This window comes from Bidens hawaiensis, unplaced genomic scaffold (assembly GCF_021521415.1).
Source record: "Bidens hawaiensis isolate Kalapana, Puna unplaced genomic scaffold, B.hawaiensis_p1.1 tig00079367_1, whole genome shotgun sequence".
Classification (NCBI taxonomy): Eukaryota; Viridiplantae; Streptophyta; class Magnoliopsida; order Asterales; family Asteraceae; genus Bidens; species Bidens hawaiensis.
In genome coordinates this window covers 5,234-21,808 of record NW_027503574.1, presented here as the reverse complement: position 1 = coordinate 21,808, position 16,575 = coordinate 5,234, and the positions used below count along the sequence as shown (strand labels likewise).

General features: G+C 36.5%; 1 protein-coding gene across 2 annotated transcripts; it reads right to left on the bottom strand.

Moving 5' to 3' along the window:
• Positions 1-12,775: 12,775 nt before the first annotated feature.
• LOC143607088 (2,3-bisphosphoglycerate-dependent phosphoglycerate mutase 1-like) lies at positions 12,776-15,288 on the bottom strand. Of its 2 annotated transcripts, none has more exons than XM_077082657.1 (7): positions 15,159-15,288; positions 14,841-15,064; positions 14,633-14,751; positions 14,404-14,560; positions 14,219-14,320; positions 14,009-14,128; positions 12,776-13,337 (listed from the first exon to the last, which is right to left on the bottom strand). In XM_077082657.1, exons 1-7 carry the CDS (start codon positions 15,244-15,246, stop codon positions 13,284-13,286), a joined length of 864 nt encoding a protein of 287 aa, XP_076938772.1. In that variant the 5' UTR covers positions 15,247-15,288; the 3' UTR covers positions 12,776-13,283. The 2 variants fall into 2 exon arrangements, with proteins under 2 accessions (XP_076938772.1, XP_076938774.1); XM_077082659.1 differs by having other exon boundaries at positions 12,777-13,337; positions 15,155-15,288.
• Between the last annotated feature and the right edge of the window lie 1,287 nt (positions 15,289-16,575).

Genomic DNA, 16,575 nt, shown 5'->3' with positions numbered 1-16,575 from the left:
AACTTTTTTAGAAATCGTACAACTACTCGAGCATCATTAGTGGGAACTAGTGCTTCTACCCATTTGGACACGTAATCTACTACTACAAGGATGTACTTGTTTCTGAATGAGTTAAGAAATGGGCCCATGAATTCTATTCCCTAAACATCAAAGACTTCACAATTTGAATGCCTTTTTTGAGCCATCTCATTTTTGGCTGAGATGTTCCCGGCTCTTTAACAAGCATCGCATGCTTGTATCAAAGCATGTGTGTCTTTATATATGGTGGGCCAGAAGAATCCTGCATCCAACATTTTTCTGAACGTAGTGGCGGTACTGTGGTGTCCGCCAGTTGGTCCTTCATGACAGTGTTTTAGGATATCCAAGGCTTCCTTTCCCGATACACACCTACGGACAACCTGATCAGCACCTATCCTAAACAAGTATGGATCTTCCCAGAAGTAGAATTTAAAGTCCGAAAAAAATTTCTTCCGTTGTTGATGAGTTAGTCCTTTTCTTAAGATTCTATAAGCTAAACTATTTGCGAAATCGGCAAACCAAGAACTTTCATCTTCCTCTAGCATGACCGCTTGGATATGCATGAGAACTTCATGTGAAAAATTATCATTGATAATTTCTCGAGATGTTATTCTGAAGTTGTGCATTCTAAGCGAGAGAGATGGTCAGTGGCTACATTTTCTGCTCCCTTCTTATCCTTGACTTCTATGTCGAATTCCTGGAGTAGAAGAATCCATCGAATGAGTCTTGGTTTGGCATCTTGCTTGTTGAATAGGTATTGTATGACAGCATGATCGGTGTAAACTATGGTTTTGGAAAGAACGAGGTAAGATCTAAATTTTTCGAAGGCGAAAACTACTGCTAATAACTCTTCTTATGTTGTGGTGTAGTTTTCATGTGCATCATTAAGAGTCTTACTAGCATAGTAAATTGGGTAAAAATGTTTCTCTTTGCGTTCTCCGAGTACGGCTCCAACTGTAAAGTCACTTGCATCGCACATGATCTCGATTGGAAGGGTCCAATCGGGTGTAGTCATGATTGGTGCGTTGACTAGTTTTTCTTTCAATATGTTGAATGATTCAACACATTATTTAGAGAAGACAAACGGTGCGTCTTTTTCTAGAAGTTTGGTCATAGGTCTAGCAATTTTGGAGAAGTCTTTTATGAAACGATGATAGAATCCTGCATGACCTAGAAAAATTCTAATGGCTTTGAATGAAGTAGGTGGTGGAAGTTTAGAAATGGTTTCTATTTTTGCCCTATCAACTTCTGATCCTTTTTGAGATATCTTGTGACCGAGAAAAATTCCTTCTTTGACCATAAAGTGGCATTTTTCCCAGTTGAGTACTAGATTCACTTCTCATACCTATCCAACATTTTGTCTAGGTTTTTCAGACAATGATCGAAGGAGTCTCCAAATACTGAGAATTCGTCCTTGAAAACTTACATAGAGTGTTCGATCATTTCATGAAAGATGGCCACCATGCAACGTTGGAAAGTGGTCGGAGCATTACATAGTCCAAATGTCATTCTTCGGTAGGCAAAGGTGCCATACAGACATGTAAAGGTGGTTTTCTCCTGATCTTCAAGAGAAATGGGAATTTGAAAGTATCCAGAAAATCCATCAAGAAAACAGTAGAACATTTTTCCAGATAATCGTTCAAGCATTTGCTCGATAATAGGAAGTGGAAAATGATATTTTCTTATTGCGTCATTAAGCTTCCGATAATCAATGCAAACTCGCCAGCATGTGATGGTTCTCATCGGGATTCGTCCTTCTCGTTTATTACAACTGTCATTCCTCCCTTCTTGGGTACTACTTGAGTTGTACTAACCCAAGGTGAATCTGAGATTGGGTAGATTAATCCGGCATCAAGGAGTTTGATTACTTCCTTCTTCATCACATCTTGCATGTTGAAGTTGAGACGTCTTTGATGTTGGACCACGGGCTTGTATTCTTCCTCCACGAGAATTTTGTGAGTACAAAAGAAAGGACTGATTCCCTTGATATCCATGATCATCCATGCGATAGCCTTCTTATGGTTTTTGAGAACCTTAAGAAGTTCGTCTTTCTTGTCCTTGGAAAGGTGGGATGAAATAATTACTGGGAGTTGAGAGTCTTTTTCAAGAAAGGCATATTCGAGATGGTTTGGGAGTTCTTTTAGTTCTAAGGCTTGGGTTCTTCGATTGATATTTTTGATTTTTCATTATGTTCGGTGATCTCACATACTACATCTGATGTTTCTTGATAGTTAATTATAGTACGAGATTATCATGTTCCAATGTGGGTTTAGTTTTTATGTTTGTCAAGATTTGTGTTTCTAATGGGATGCTGATGGAAGATTTTCGCACGTAGCAACTCACGATGGAATCGATGATGTCGACATAGTACAGTGAGTCATCGTGATGTTGCGGATGTTGCATAGATTTTCCTATGTCAAAAGTGATAGCCTCTTCATTAACCCTGAGAGTGAGTTTTCCGGTGCAAACATCAATGATAGCCTTTACAGTGTCTACAGAGGGTCTTCCTAAAATCAGAGGTACACTTTTGTCTTCTTCAATATCTAAAATTACAAAATCTGCTAGGAAAACAAATTTTTCAATTTTGACAAGCATGTTTTCAACAATGCCCCAAGGATATTTAACGGATCGGTCAGCTAACTGAATGCTCATGCGGGTGGCCTTTGGTTCTCCTATCCTAGTTTAGCAAAAACTGCATAAATCAATAAATTAATACTAGCTCCTAGGTCGGCCTGGGCATTGCTAACAGACAAATTTCCTATGAGACAAGGGATAGTAAAGCTCCCTGGATCGGTCATTTTTTGCAGCAACTTGTTTTGGAGGACGGCTAAACATTCTTCACTCAGGGTGACATGTGATAGCTCCTCTAGCTTGTTTGTCAACACTTCTTTGAGAAACTTAGCATATTTTGGCATTTGGGCCATGGCTTCAATAAAAGGAATGTTGATGTGGAATTGTTTGAAGAGTTCTAAAAACTTCCCGTACTGAGCTTCCAATATTTCCTGCTTCAGCCGTCCAAGGTATGGAATAGGTGGAACATAAGTTCGGATTGGTTCCTTGGGTTGTACGGTGCCTGTTGGAATCAGTACCTCATGTGTTTTGTAAGGGGATCCCTTCTCCATAACTGGTTCTGAAGTTGGTGGGGCAACCGTGGTTGTACCGCTTCTGAGTGTAACAACGTTAGCTTTTGCATTCGGGTTGGTGATTATGTTGCTTGGGAGAGTGTCAGGTGGTCTTTCGGATAATTGTCGGGCAATTTGTCTGATTTGGGTTTCTAGATTCTGTAGTGATGCTTGTTGACTCTTTAAGTCAGCTTCATGTTTTAAAAATACTCTGTTGATATCAATAACCCTTGAGTCGGCCTTCTTTTTTGCTCCTTATGTTTTGGTCATGATTTGGATCAACATTTCTTTGATTTTTGAGTAGCTTGGATTTTATGGCTACTGGAACTTTGATCTTGAAATTGTGGTTTAGGCTAGAAGGATTGATTCATTGGTCTTTTTTCGAATCCGAGTAGGGGTTGAGTGTTACCTCCGTCCTTCCAACGGAAATTTGGGTGGTTTCTCCATCTTGGATTGTAATTGTTGCTGAACGCGTTGTTTTGACGGACGATGAAGTCAACTTCCTCCATGGCCATAATAACTCGTTTGAACTCACTTGTCTTATGATTCCCTCCACAGGTGTCACACGTGATCTTGGTTTTTAATAGTTCTGCTTGAAGCTGTTCGAATCTTTTAGAAAGGGCTTCAAGCTGTGCGGTGACAAGAGTGTTAGAATCAACGTGGTGCAATCCTTTGTGTGTTGATGTAGGTCTTGGTGGGTTATAAGCGAAACTCTTCTTTGCTGCCTTCTCCATGATTTCAAATGCTCATTAGGTGATTTGGATCCCAAGTATCCACCGGCGACTTGGTCGATGGCCTGTTTGTTTTGACTAGATTGTGCGTCAAAGAAAGTATATACTTGTAACCATACGCTCATTCCATGATGTGGGCATCTTCTCATAAGACTTTTGTATCTCTCCCATGCTGCGTGTAACGATTCATCATCATCGATCCGAAATCCGGTAATGCTGGCTCGGTATTTGGCAGTTTTATCAGGCGGAAAGTATTTGAGGAGAAACTGTTCAACCATATGGTCCCAAGTAGTGATGGAACCAGAAGGAAGGGATTCTATCCATTCTAAGGCTTGACGCCTTAGAGAGAAAGGAAAGAGTTTGAGTTTGATCTGATCTTCTAAACAGTTTTGAATTTTAATGGTTCGGCAGAATCGTAAGAATCGAGATATATGAGAAAGAGGGTCTTAGTCGAGGAGACCATGAAATTGAACTGAATTTTTCACCATATGAATGGCGCTTGATTTGATCTCAAAATTCTTGGTGATTTCGGGTGGAGCCACTCCATTTCCATAGCCTTCGAGAGTTGGCTTGGCATACTGGCTCATGTTTGGTTCGTTGTTTTGGGCCGCCATCAGTTCTTCGGTTTGATTTTCTTCTGATGTCGTGGCGTCTACTGACACGTCATTGATTGTTTCGGCAGTTTCTGCAGTCTGTTTACGCGTTCGTCGACGAAAGAGTCGTTCCGGATCAGAAATTAGAGAAACAAGCTCAGGTCCGAATGTAGAGGACATACATGGGATTAAATCAAAATTAGGCTAAGCTATAGTAAAACTAAACTAAGGTATAAGCCAATTAAGCTAGAGTAAAGGTAAAGGTTAGGCTAGCCTTAAAATAATTAATTCTAATATAGTAATAAGTGAAAGAAAATAAAAAAAAAGTTAAAAATTTGAACAATTATAAACAATGATTAAATTAAAACTTGGATCGTTCTTAGAAACGTACAATGTCCCTGGCAACGACGCCAAAAACTTGATGTTTGTGTGCGTGCTGTGTTGGTAAAATTGATAACTGATTGGGGTTTTAGCTTTGCACAAGATCGTGTTTTAAATTTATAAAAGTGATTTCTACTAAGACTAAACACACACAAAATAGGCAGTTGTACCTATCGTATATACAGAATAGTATCGGTAAGAACCAAGTATCGATCTGTGGACACAAATGCTTCCAATAGTGAATCCTTGTTTTAATGCAATCGGAGAGTTTTAATCATATTTGGGTTGATTTTTGAACTTTTTATAAATACTTATATATAATATACAGGTGACAAGAAGAGAAATTCTAAACGAGTAGCTCATTTATATGAAGGTTACCATCGAATATCAAGAATCCACTCCATTACTCCTTGACAATTATTAGTTAAACAAATAATAAACTTGACCTAATAATATATGATAGACTATGCTCCTCATTTTTGAGTGAACATATTCCATGACATAATGGTAAATAACGTGCATATTTTCAAGTCCATCCTATGCTTAATAGTATACTACCCCGAGAATGTCAATTTAAATAGACAAGCAGTTTGTAAAGTAGAATGATTAGGATTGACTTCGATTTCTCAAATACCAATCCTAACAACTTCGATTGGTTGTAGTTAACTCACACAACCTCCACTTGATTGATTAGATTAGATTATAATTACACATTCCATTAACATATGATTTCTTTAACTATCATGATAACCTAAGCAATCGTGTTTACAATGTTATTTCAGAATTATCAAAACTAGAGAAATATATCATAACTTATATGTCATCATTTCTAAGTACAACATAAGGATCCATGTTTTATCTTAAATAAAGTATCAACGTATTCTTTTTACCATTTCTAGTTTCCAAGAACATGAATTACCATGAGTGATTATAAATCATCAACCTTGATGTATTGGATTAAAGTGATAAAACATTTCTTCATTAATGGATAATTGCAAAATAACCATGTGCTTTACCAAACTAAACCGCATGTTTCACATAATCATCAAGTAAAACAAAGCTTCTTCATAGATTTTAGACGGTGAATGAAGTTTAGCTCATAATGAGCATTGTTGTAAACATTAAAAGAGATGATAATAACAAACACATGATTAACCTAAAACAATCTAACCAAATGTGGATGAATCTCCCTTCTTAATGATGATGATGGATTATGATGATGTTGATGATGATGGATGATGATGATAACCTCCAAGCCTTCAAACTCCTCACCAGAGCTTCAATATGAGTGTAATGTGGGTGTTTTTATAAACCTTCTTCAAGCACACCAAATGAATGCAACATGCTCCACTATTTACAGGTTGTCTGGAGGAAAGAGCACGACCCCGTGTCCACGTGTCCCAGTTCCATGTTGTTAAATCGTACATGATGACTCACCACAGGAGTGTGCTTCTGAGGCACGCCCCCGTGATTTTTATTGACATATGCCTAAATCCTTTTTGTCTTATCTGAGGGTGACCACGGCCTCGTGGTCAAGGGAGCACGGCCCCATGCCTTTGCCTTCATTGTTTGTCTTTTCTTGTATATTTTTGTCTTTTCTTGTGTTCAGAAGCATGGGGGCGCGTTTCTTGTTTTCCTTGTGTTTTCTTCCATTTTTCTTTGCCTTTTCGCTTGTTCTTCGTTTGAGGCTTTGGTTTACCTGAATTTGCATTTTATTACGATAAGTAGCCTTCTAAGCTATGTTATTTGATAGAAATTGCAGTTTTTAGAGATTATTTGATGCTAAAAAGATGTATAATTTTATGTACATCACACACAGCCCCGAAAACATAACAAGGAAGTGGGGCTAGAAACTCACATGTCTCTTGTTTCTTTCTGAGTTTATAGTAATCCCCTTCTTAAATTGAGCGTGGTTAGCTGTATGATAATTACATATATCAATCAACTAGCTCTATACACATCCTTTGAGTTTTCTCAAAAACTTCTAAGTCTAGATTAATTGAATGTTCAATTCTGTTTGAATGGTTTATTTGATTCGAATGGTCAGTTTGATTCGAATGAGCCTTCAGATCGATTAAACATTGCATTCTAATGGGCTCTCCTTTCTTTTCGAATGGGTTATCCATTCGAATTGAAATCTATATTCGAATGGGTTATCCATTCGAATGGAACCTCTATTCGAATGGTTCATCCATTCGAATGGAACCTCCTATTCAAATGGGTTATCCATTTGAATGGACCTTTTATTCGAATGGGTTATCCATTCGAATGGAACTTTTTATTCGAATGAACTCTTCATTCGAATCAACTTCTGTTCGCTTCAGTATTCTTATTAGAATGGACACATGTTCGATTCAACCCTTAATCGAATGGGACCCTTATTCGATTCAAAAGGTGTTTGCACATTTTCCTTCTTTCTTTCTTTCCTTTCTTTCTTTTTCATTAGAATGTTCCCCATTCGAATACTTGCTCCTCATTCGAGCGTACCCGCTGTAGGGTATTAATACCATTATTATCATTTTCACTTCATATTACATCTATTCTCATATTTTAGTGTTATATAGCCTCCTAAACGTTTTCCTTTCCATCCTAGACCAAGATCTAGCTTTCTTAGCCATAAAGTTTAAACCTTTATTGATTTCAAACTCGTTTAAGCTAGATCTAGGGTTTGTTCATACTCTCGAGTTCATTAAGCTATTTTTAACACCAAGTTTACATTTTTATGGTATAAAAAAATCCTCAATTTTGCCTTAGTACCAAGTCTTAGGGCAAACCGTTCTTAAAAACACAACCTTTACACGTAAAGCACGTACCTTTTGATGTTTATAGGATATGGATTAGCTTCAATGTACACTATGTACTTGTTTCTTGCTTGCATAATCATAGATTTAGCACAAATCTTCCTTCATTGGGTTCGAGTATGAGCCGTAGGGTTTAAGGAGTGTTTGTGTGTGTTTTTGAGTGTGTAAAGAGGCTAGTGGATAAGAAATGAGAGATTTTAGGGTTTTAGGGAGGTTTAAGGAGTATTTATACTCTCTCAAGCCCATGACCTGGGGCCTATAACCATCTCTTATTCCATATTTTATTAACCATGCTAACACTCCTTTATGCTATATAACTTAATTAAATATTAACACACTTTTAAATAACCACTCCCTTTTTATTTATTATTATCAAAAGTAGGATGTTACATTTCCAGCAACTGAAACTTAAATATTTTGTCATATTTATATATTTACTTTAGTTATTAATAAATTTAGTTATTAAGACAATAGTTAACAAAGCCCGAACTATACTTACTTGTTAACTTGATTAGATAGGAAATTAACTGATAGTGTGTGTTTGTGGTAATTAGACTAAGGTTAAAAAATAAAAGACATTTACAAACTAAAACTAAAACCAAGATTTATTAACAAAAAATGTACTAATATAGGACACGCAATTTTTCGGACGAAAAGCTTCGACAGTGAGTTTCTTTATCGACCCCTCGTTTTCGAAATATTTTTCTTGTGATTTGGAGGAAAAGCATATTCTTTCTACTGATTTTATTGATATTTTTATAAAGCATTTTATTTTACAACCCGTGTAAAAAGTGAGATGAGTCAACAATTGGTTAAATAACTGTTAACCGAATTAATAAGGGAACATAAATGTTGGTAGATCTATCGGGGTGATGCGCCCCCATTTCCAATCGCATTGGGTTAAAAGTGGGAATATTTTGACTATGGTATGTTTCGAGTTATCAATTTTGATAGTCATACACTTGTTGTATTTTTTACTCTTCTACAACAGTGCGATTTGTTAAAAGATAAAATGCTTCGTTTTATAAAAAAATCCAATTATGATGAATTATTAAAGATATGAATACCATGTTAAAAGAAAAGTGAGAAAAGAATACTACTGTTGCTTATGGTAATAGATTATGAAAAGAATTATCGTTGAACCATTTTATGGTGAGATTTATACGTAGCCATTTACTATGTTTCTCGATAAATTGATAAAGTATTGTTTAATATGTTTATCATGATGATTTGTATTGAATTTTCGTTTGTCATACATTCGTTATAATACGCATAAATATGTGTGCATATATATATATATATATATATATATATATATTATTTACAAAAAAGAGAACCCACTAACATTCGTGTTGACGTTTATTTTAATATGCTTTTCAAGTAAGTAATGGCTTCGAGGAGATAAGGAAAAGGGAGAGTTGGAAGTGTGTTTGAATAATGTGGAAACTGGGAATGTAATAAGCCGTGCGGATAGCACGTGTAAAACTCTAATCATGTAACAAAAGAATATTTTTATTAAATATGAGTCATCTTTTATTATTAAATAATTTACTTTATATTGACCTGCTATCGGCATCTGTTACGACCCGAATGACTTAGTTAAAGTCTTCCGCTGCCTAGATTAAGGTTTTTGGGGTGTGACGTAACAGAGAGTAATCGGCGTTGAGAGCGGGATTAAAACGACGAACCGTGTTTGTTATTTTAAGTTGTTGTCTTTAATAATGTTTGTAATGTGTTGTTTTTTTATAATACAATCTTTGTCGTCAATGTAAAGAAGTGGTCGTTGAAAGACTAATAAAAAGTAAAGTATGACTAATAATAAATAAAGCATGACTAATATTAAATGAAGAAAAACAAATAAAATAAAAATTACTTGAAATTGGATCGATTGGTTCGTATTACAAATTACATGACTAAGACAAATAAAAATTACACGTCTTCAAACTCTTCTTCTTAGTCTTCGCCTTCGTCTTCTTCACCACCCGATAGCCCGGAAGAAAGCTCTTCTTCCACCTCATCATGAATTGGACGCTCTAGTGGTATTTCATCTTCAAAGTTTGCCTTGTGTTGTATACGATCCACCGCGTCCAAATGATCCTTTAGGAAAATGCACCTTTCTAGAGACTCCGAAGTGAGTTTTGTTCTTCGCATCGATAATATCCTTCCACTAAGAGAAAAAACCGATTCCGAAGCTACCGTTGAAGCTTGGATGCTAAGCAAGTCACAAGGCATGGCGGAAAGAAAAGGAAATTCGTCTGGCGTTCCTTTCCACCAAGCCAAATATCAAGGTTGCGAATTTCATCGACTATTGCACCTTCAACATAGTTTGCTCCACCATATCGATCAAGTTCACTAGTTAGTGTGTTTCACCTTTGCCACTTAGCCACCAACTCACAAACAACATTCATCATATTCATAAGTTTGTACTTGCACGGCCTACATTTTGTTGTTTGCCTCACAAAAGAAGACTTTAAGCATGGACCATAAAGATGGAAATAATGATCGTAAAGTTCTTGAATGGATTTGTTGAAATATTCCTTCGTTTCCGTCGACAACCCCAAGTCGACCTCATGCATACCCATGTTGTCATATATTTCCTCGATCAATGCCTCAACCCTGGCAACATTCCAATATGGGTTTAAAGCGGCGGAACAAGTAAACATCGGCGGTATGCATTCATAATACTTTTGGAATTTCTCCTTCATTGGCTAAACAATATGATGGAAAAGATCATTCTTCTCTTCAAACTCTTCAAAATTCAAGGAGATGTTGTACAGTTCTTGATACACCCAACAACTAGTAGGATAATAAACTCCCGATAATTTAGTTGTTGAGGTTTTGAAAACATCAAGATACTCCAAGAAATAACCGACATTCACCCAAACACCTTCGGGAACCAAATCGGCTTCGCGCCGATCAACAAGAGTGTTATTAAAACTTTGTAATGTTTCTCGTTGGGCAAAAACAAACTTGATCATATTACAAGTTGAGTTCCAACAGGTTGGAACGTCCCAATTCGACCCCAAATATTTTCTTTTAACCGATTTGCAATAGTTTTTGTATTCAAGTTGTCTTCTTTTACCACTTTTGAAAATATATTGTAACATAAATCTAAAGCATCTCAAACCGGCTTCCATGGTGTCATTGGCGAGACCTTCTTGAACAACCAAATTGATAATATGTGAAACACATCGAGCATGAAAAAAATTCATGTAACAAGGTGGTGTATATTTTATGATAAATTTTTCTACCGTCTTTGTATTGTTTGTTGTGCTATCAAATGACAAAGAAAATAATTTTTTCCTAAAGTTAAAAGTTTTTATTACCTCGTCTACAATTTCAAACAACTTATCAGCGGTATGTGGATACGGAAAGTTTTCAAAAGCGATGGTGCGTTTCATCAATTGCCAAGACACCGGATCGACCCAATGAGCGGTGACACAAAGGTAGGATTCCGGTAACATGTGTGTGCCCGACCAAATATCACTAGTTAAACTCACATTCGTTTGTAGAGTTTGAAAAAACTTAATTAAATCTTTTTTTGCACATTCCCACAATTTTAGACAAGACGTCTACGGGTAGTACGACTTACATGGGTGTAACACGGTTGAAGAGGATCTCGAATCATGGCCGTCAACTCCGGGTTGTCAAAGTGGTTAAACGGCAAACTTTGTTGAATAACGAACTTCGCCTATCTATCATGAACCGCTTTTATGTTGTAACGAAAGATTGTACCATCTCGACCCAATTCGACTTGGTCCGTTAGGGGAACTTCTTTCAAGGCCTTGCAAAATTTATTTTCGATGTGCTTTATTAAAGTAGAGTTCGAATCTTGCTTTAAAAAAGTGCCACAAAATTTACAACGAGCCTTAAAGTCACAATTGATCAACTCAACCAAATCCCAATTCCGCCCTACCTTCTCGTTACTGTCCTGCAAACCTTTCTCTCTACTAATAGTCATATAAGTGTAGTCTTACCAATTCTTCAAGTTATTCTTTGTTAAAATCCTGAAAGTCATCCCTGAATACAATAGTCTTCAGCTCACCACAAGTCATAATTAGTGTCTTGATCCTATAATCAAAATAAAGATTCTTTGGTAGGTCCACACTGGAAGGTGGCCTTTTTTGTCTTTGCTGGCTAGACCTGGTGGTAGGGATTCAGACTATTGATGTGGAAGCCCTTATAGTATACTGTCTTTGTGGTTGGGGCCTTCTCACATGTCCTTTTGATTCATAGATTTTCACAATGTCCTTCTTCATCATGATCAGTTTAAGATACGACAAAATTTTAATCATTTGTTAGCCTTGTTAGTGCTTGCCATAGTAACAAGTGGTAGAAGTGAAAAAAATGGAGGTGTAGGTAAGTCTGGTTTGTAAAACAAGTGTAAACCAAGAAGTATTTTTTGTGTTTTCGAGTTTGATGGTAAAACAAATGATAAAAATCAATTTATATAGTTTTTGGACATCAAAAACCGGTCCAACGGCTATATAATCTATTTTAGCCTGCAGATCATTAAATGTAAAATACCCGGCAGAACCGGTTAATCCGGGTGAGAATCAGAACCGGGTAGGAACCAGGTACGAACCTATTTTTTGGGAAAATGTAAAACCAGGTAGGGTTTTTGGGTATAAAAATACCCAACTCGGGTATTGGAACCGGTTCCAGGCCAGTTCCACCGCTTCGGATTCGGAACCGGTTCTTTTGTGCACATCTAGTTAATATGAGTTGAAAAAAAAGATTATATTCGAGTTCACATAGGTTAAAACGGATTGGCTTACATGAAACAACCCAAAATGATATACTAGATTATAGAGATGTACTAAAAAAACCGGTTCTGTTTCAAAATGATATACTAATAGAGATGTATTAAAAAAACCGGTTTGGAACAGTTTAACCGGAAACCGAATCGAACCGGTCCGTTTCTCCAACGGGTTTCTACCAAACGGTTCACAAAATGAACCAAACCGAACAGGTTAACCGCCACCGAGGCAACCGTAATCACCGTCACCACCACGACACCATCACCCCCAACCATCTCTGTGAAGGACACAACTCGGATGGCACCACAACCACCACCGCTACCACCTCCAACACCATTACCAGCACCACCATTTTGGCCAGCACCATTGCCACCATTTTGGCCAGCACCATTGCCGCCGCCTCCACTACATCATTACCGCATCCTTCGCCGGGTTCGGCACAATCGCAAGCAATATCCAGGTGAGCATATTTTAATACTTTTTTTTAAATATAAAAGAACCCATTTCAAGCCAAGCAAATTTTAATCCAACCAATTTTGACAAGAATTAAGTGATACTTTTTCCAAATCATAAATAGGATCTAATGCAACAAAGTAGGATCAAACAGAAATGTGTAACCTTTTTCCAAATTTTTATACTTTCGGTCATGATCCAATATACATACAAAATTATGCAAAAAAGTTACAAATTGCATCTCTGATTCATAATTTTGTTAACTTCCTCAGAATGTGAAATTATGAATCAAAAATATAAATTAAAAGCAAATCAATGCTTTCTTACGATAAAAAGCTTCTCACCTGATCCCAATGCCAAATACATTAATTATTTCAACGACTCAAGTATATTTAAAATATTCCTTGCAGCATCATCCAACTTATCACTTTGTCATATTTCCTTGCAGCAGCACCTGATCCTTATAAAGTGCCAAATTCTGAAACACACGGCATGATATTACTTACCATAAATCACATGAAAATATTCTCAATGTTTATGTACACCTGATCAAGTTTAACTATAACCAAATATGCTTCGGTACAACCCGATAAAAAGCAAAATTAAACATGGGTTAACAATGAAAGAAGGTCCCATTTTTGGAGTGGATTAATGATAGATTTGTTAAATCATAAAGTAAACACCAGATCATCTAGGCCATAAAATGTAAAACTTTCACAGTATTGGTGGGGCGTAAAATCACTGATTAACCGGCACTTAATAAACTAAGTACCTTAAAAGAGACATAAAAACAGTTTTTTAAATTCATTCGTCATTCATATAATCCAGTTTGACTTTAATATTTGTATTAAACTGCAACACTACAAGATCCTTATAGCTCGTCTCGATTTCTTTGGAAGGTTCACAAACGCAGTTAACATAAGCACAAAACTTAACACGACAAGTTCCTTATATATTAGTATATTAAACAACCAATAGTCACTAGTACTTCTAGATATCGTCCAAAGATAAATTTCCAAAAGATGTTGGAAGTTCGCTATAGTGTCTTCTTAACAGCTAGTTAAAGTATGCATACCGTGCTTACATATATAGAGCATTTATATCCAGGAAAACAAGTATATCACGATAGATAAATTTCAAATTCGTTACCGAAGTATAAGCATAAACACCAGCCTCCTTAGTTCCAGCAGGACTTCCCCTTCTGATAAACTTCCCATCTTTATAAATGTATAACATTGGCACCCCAGTTGACAGCTCTAAGTTAATCACCTTTTAAATAAAACAACATATATAAATAACATTACACTACTTTTGAAAACATAGAACCCATCTAAAAATCACAGATTTCTTATTTGTTACCTCTTGAGGACTTAGATTATCAAGATACATGATAATAGACCTCAAGGAATTTGCATGTGCAACAACCATGATATGCTTTCCCGCCATTAGTTGCGGTTCTATCTGCACAACAGGAACACTGTCAGCACCATTTGTATTTGGTTTGTAAAAGTAAAAAAAGAAAAAGAAAAAAGAATTCATATTACATTTTCTTTGAAGTAGGTAACTGCTCTTTGTAAACACATTTCTAAACTTTCACCATTCGGTGGCCGAACTTCATAAGTTCTTCGCCACCTTAAAACTTGCTCTTTGCCAAATACTTCAGCAGTTTCTTGCTTGTTAAGACCTTGAAGATCACCATACCTGAATAAACAAAATAACATTTAACTTTTATTTCATTGTAATGAATACTTAACTAGGTTGATATAAAATTACATTCTCTCATTTAACTGCCATGCTTTAACAACTGGAATAGACTGATTTTTGGTGTCTTCACTGTATATTTGACTCCAAATTTCAGCTTCTTCATTCTCTTTGTGTATGATTATAGGAACCTGCAAGTTCCAAAACATTACAAGCCAAACATACCCTAATAACAAAATGAGTATACTACCCTTGACTAATATTATCTTATGCAAGTAACCTTCTGGCAGCAGTGTTGGGTAAGGGCAAGCATAGCGGTTATCTGAGACCGAACCAATGCTGATGTGTACACAATGTCAAGTGGCATGGTACTGATTCTCCTACCAGCTTCTATCGCTTCTTCCACACCTGTTTTTGTTAGAGGCACATCAACGCAGCCGGTAAACAGATTCTTTTCGTTCCACATTGATTCTCCATGGCGAACTATGATCAAAGTTGACTCATCTGTCATACATAATAATACACAAAGAAATTTGAAAAACAGTTATCTGAGGCTTGAAGCAATCAAAAGTATATTAATGTGTGGACTGTGACTCACATGTCCTAAACGGTTCATAACTCTGGATCGGTTCGGACGATACTACCGGATCATAAAGTGACGAACAACATTTAAAAGTTGGGTTCATACTTATTTGCAGTGGCCAGTTGGTTCTTGGTGGTAATTTATGAAACCCCAAATAATCAACATTTGGTGGTAGTTGACAAGCAGTCAGAGTCAGAGCCATAAGTCAAATTAAAAATGACAGTCCTATACATACATAAATCCGTACAATTAGACCTAAAAAATTGATCAATCTGAAGAGCGTGGTTGTGTAAGACAGATTATATATAGAATAGAATAGAACGAAGAATCGATGAACGTAATGGTAATGGTTACGTTTATATGTTATGCTGCACAAACTGTTGGATGAAAGTATCGGCAACATCTGTTGTTCAGTCGATCAGCATCTCCGTGCACCAAACCTTCAGCAGACTGGGAGTAATTAGGGCTCTGTAATTTTTTTCATTTTATAAATTTTTCATTTGAATTTTTTTCTTTTTAAACAAGGATTACTCCCGAAGACAGAATAAGGGTAATTGAACTTTTATTTTTGTTCTAAATTTATATATTTTATCTGTATAGCAGGTAATTTAGATGTTTTTTATAAAACACTCAAAAAAATATTAAAAAAGCCATAATTTAAAATACAAAACAAAAACAAAAAAAGTAAAAAAAAACTAAAACGTTTCGTCCATTGTCCTCGTTCAACAAACATAAAAACAAAAAAAAACAACCCGAAACCCGTTTTGACCTTTCCGACCTGGACTCGTTCTGACCCGAACTTGTTGACCCTAACCCGTTCCGACACGAACCAAAACAACCCATTTTAGTCAAAACGTGCTGAAACAAGCTGTTAAGTGCTGAAACGAACTGAAAAATCGCTTAAACGAGCTGTTAGGTGCTGAAACGAACTGAAAAATCGCTTAAACGAACTGTTGGGTGCTGAAACGAACTGAAAAATCGCTTAAAAGAGTTGTTAGATGCTGAAACAAACTGAAAAATCGCTTAAACGAGCTGTTAGGTGCTGAAACGAACTAAAAAATCACTTAAGCGAGTTGTTAAGTCCTGAAACGAACTGAAAACTCGCTTAAACGACCTATTAGGTGCTGAAACGAACTGAAAAATCGATTAAATGAGCTGTTATGTGCTGAAACAAACTGAAAAATCGCTTGAACGAGCTGTAAGGTGCTGAAACGAACTAAAAAATTGCTTAAAAGAGCTGTTAAGTGCTGAAATGAACTGAAAAAATTGCTTAAACAAGCTTTTGCTGTTAAAACGAGCTGTAACGTGTTGAAAACGCACTGATTCGTTGGTCCAAAAAAAACTGACCTGAAACCCGTTTTGACTCGTTTCGACCTTGACCCGTTCTAACCCGAACCTGTTGACCCTAACCCATTCTGACCCGAACCAAAAC

Excerpts from the sequence above, each read along its gene's own strand:
- LOC143607088 (XM_077082657.1), bottom strand. The coding sequence starts at position 15,246 with ATGAACCCAACTTTTAAATGTTGTTCGTCACTTTATGATCCGGTAGTA. Across the intron at positions 14,561-14,632 it reads TGGCAGTTAAATGAGAGAAT|GTATGGTGATCTTCAAGGTC; the intron begins GTAATTTTATAT and ends TTGTTTATTCAG. Across the intron at positions 14,129-14,218 it reads ATAATCTAAGTCCTCAAGAG|GTGATTAACTTAGAGCTGTC; the intron begins GTAACAAATAAG and ends TTTATTTAAAAG.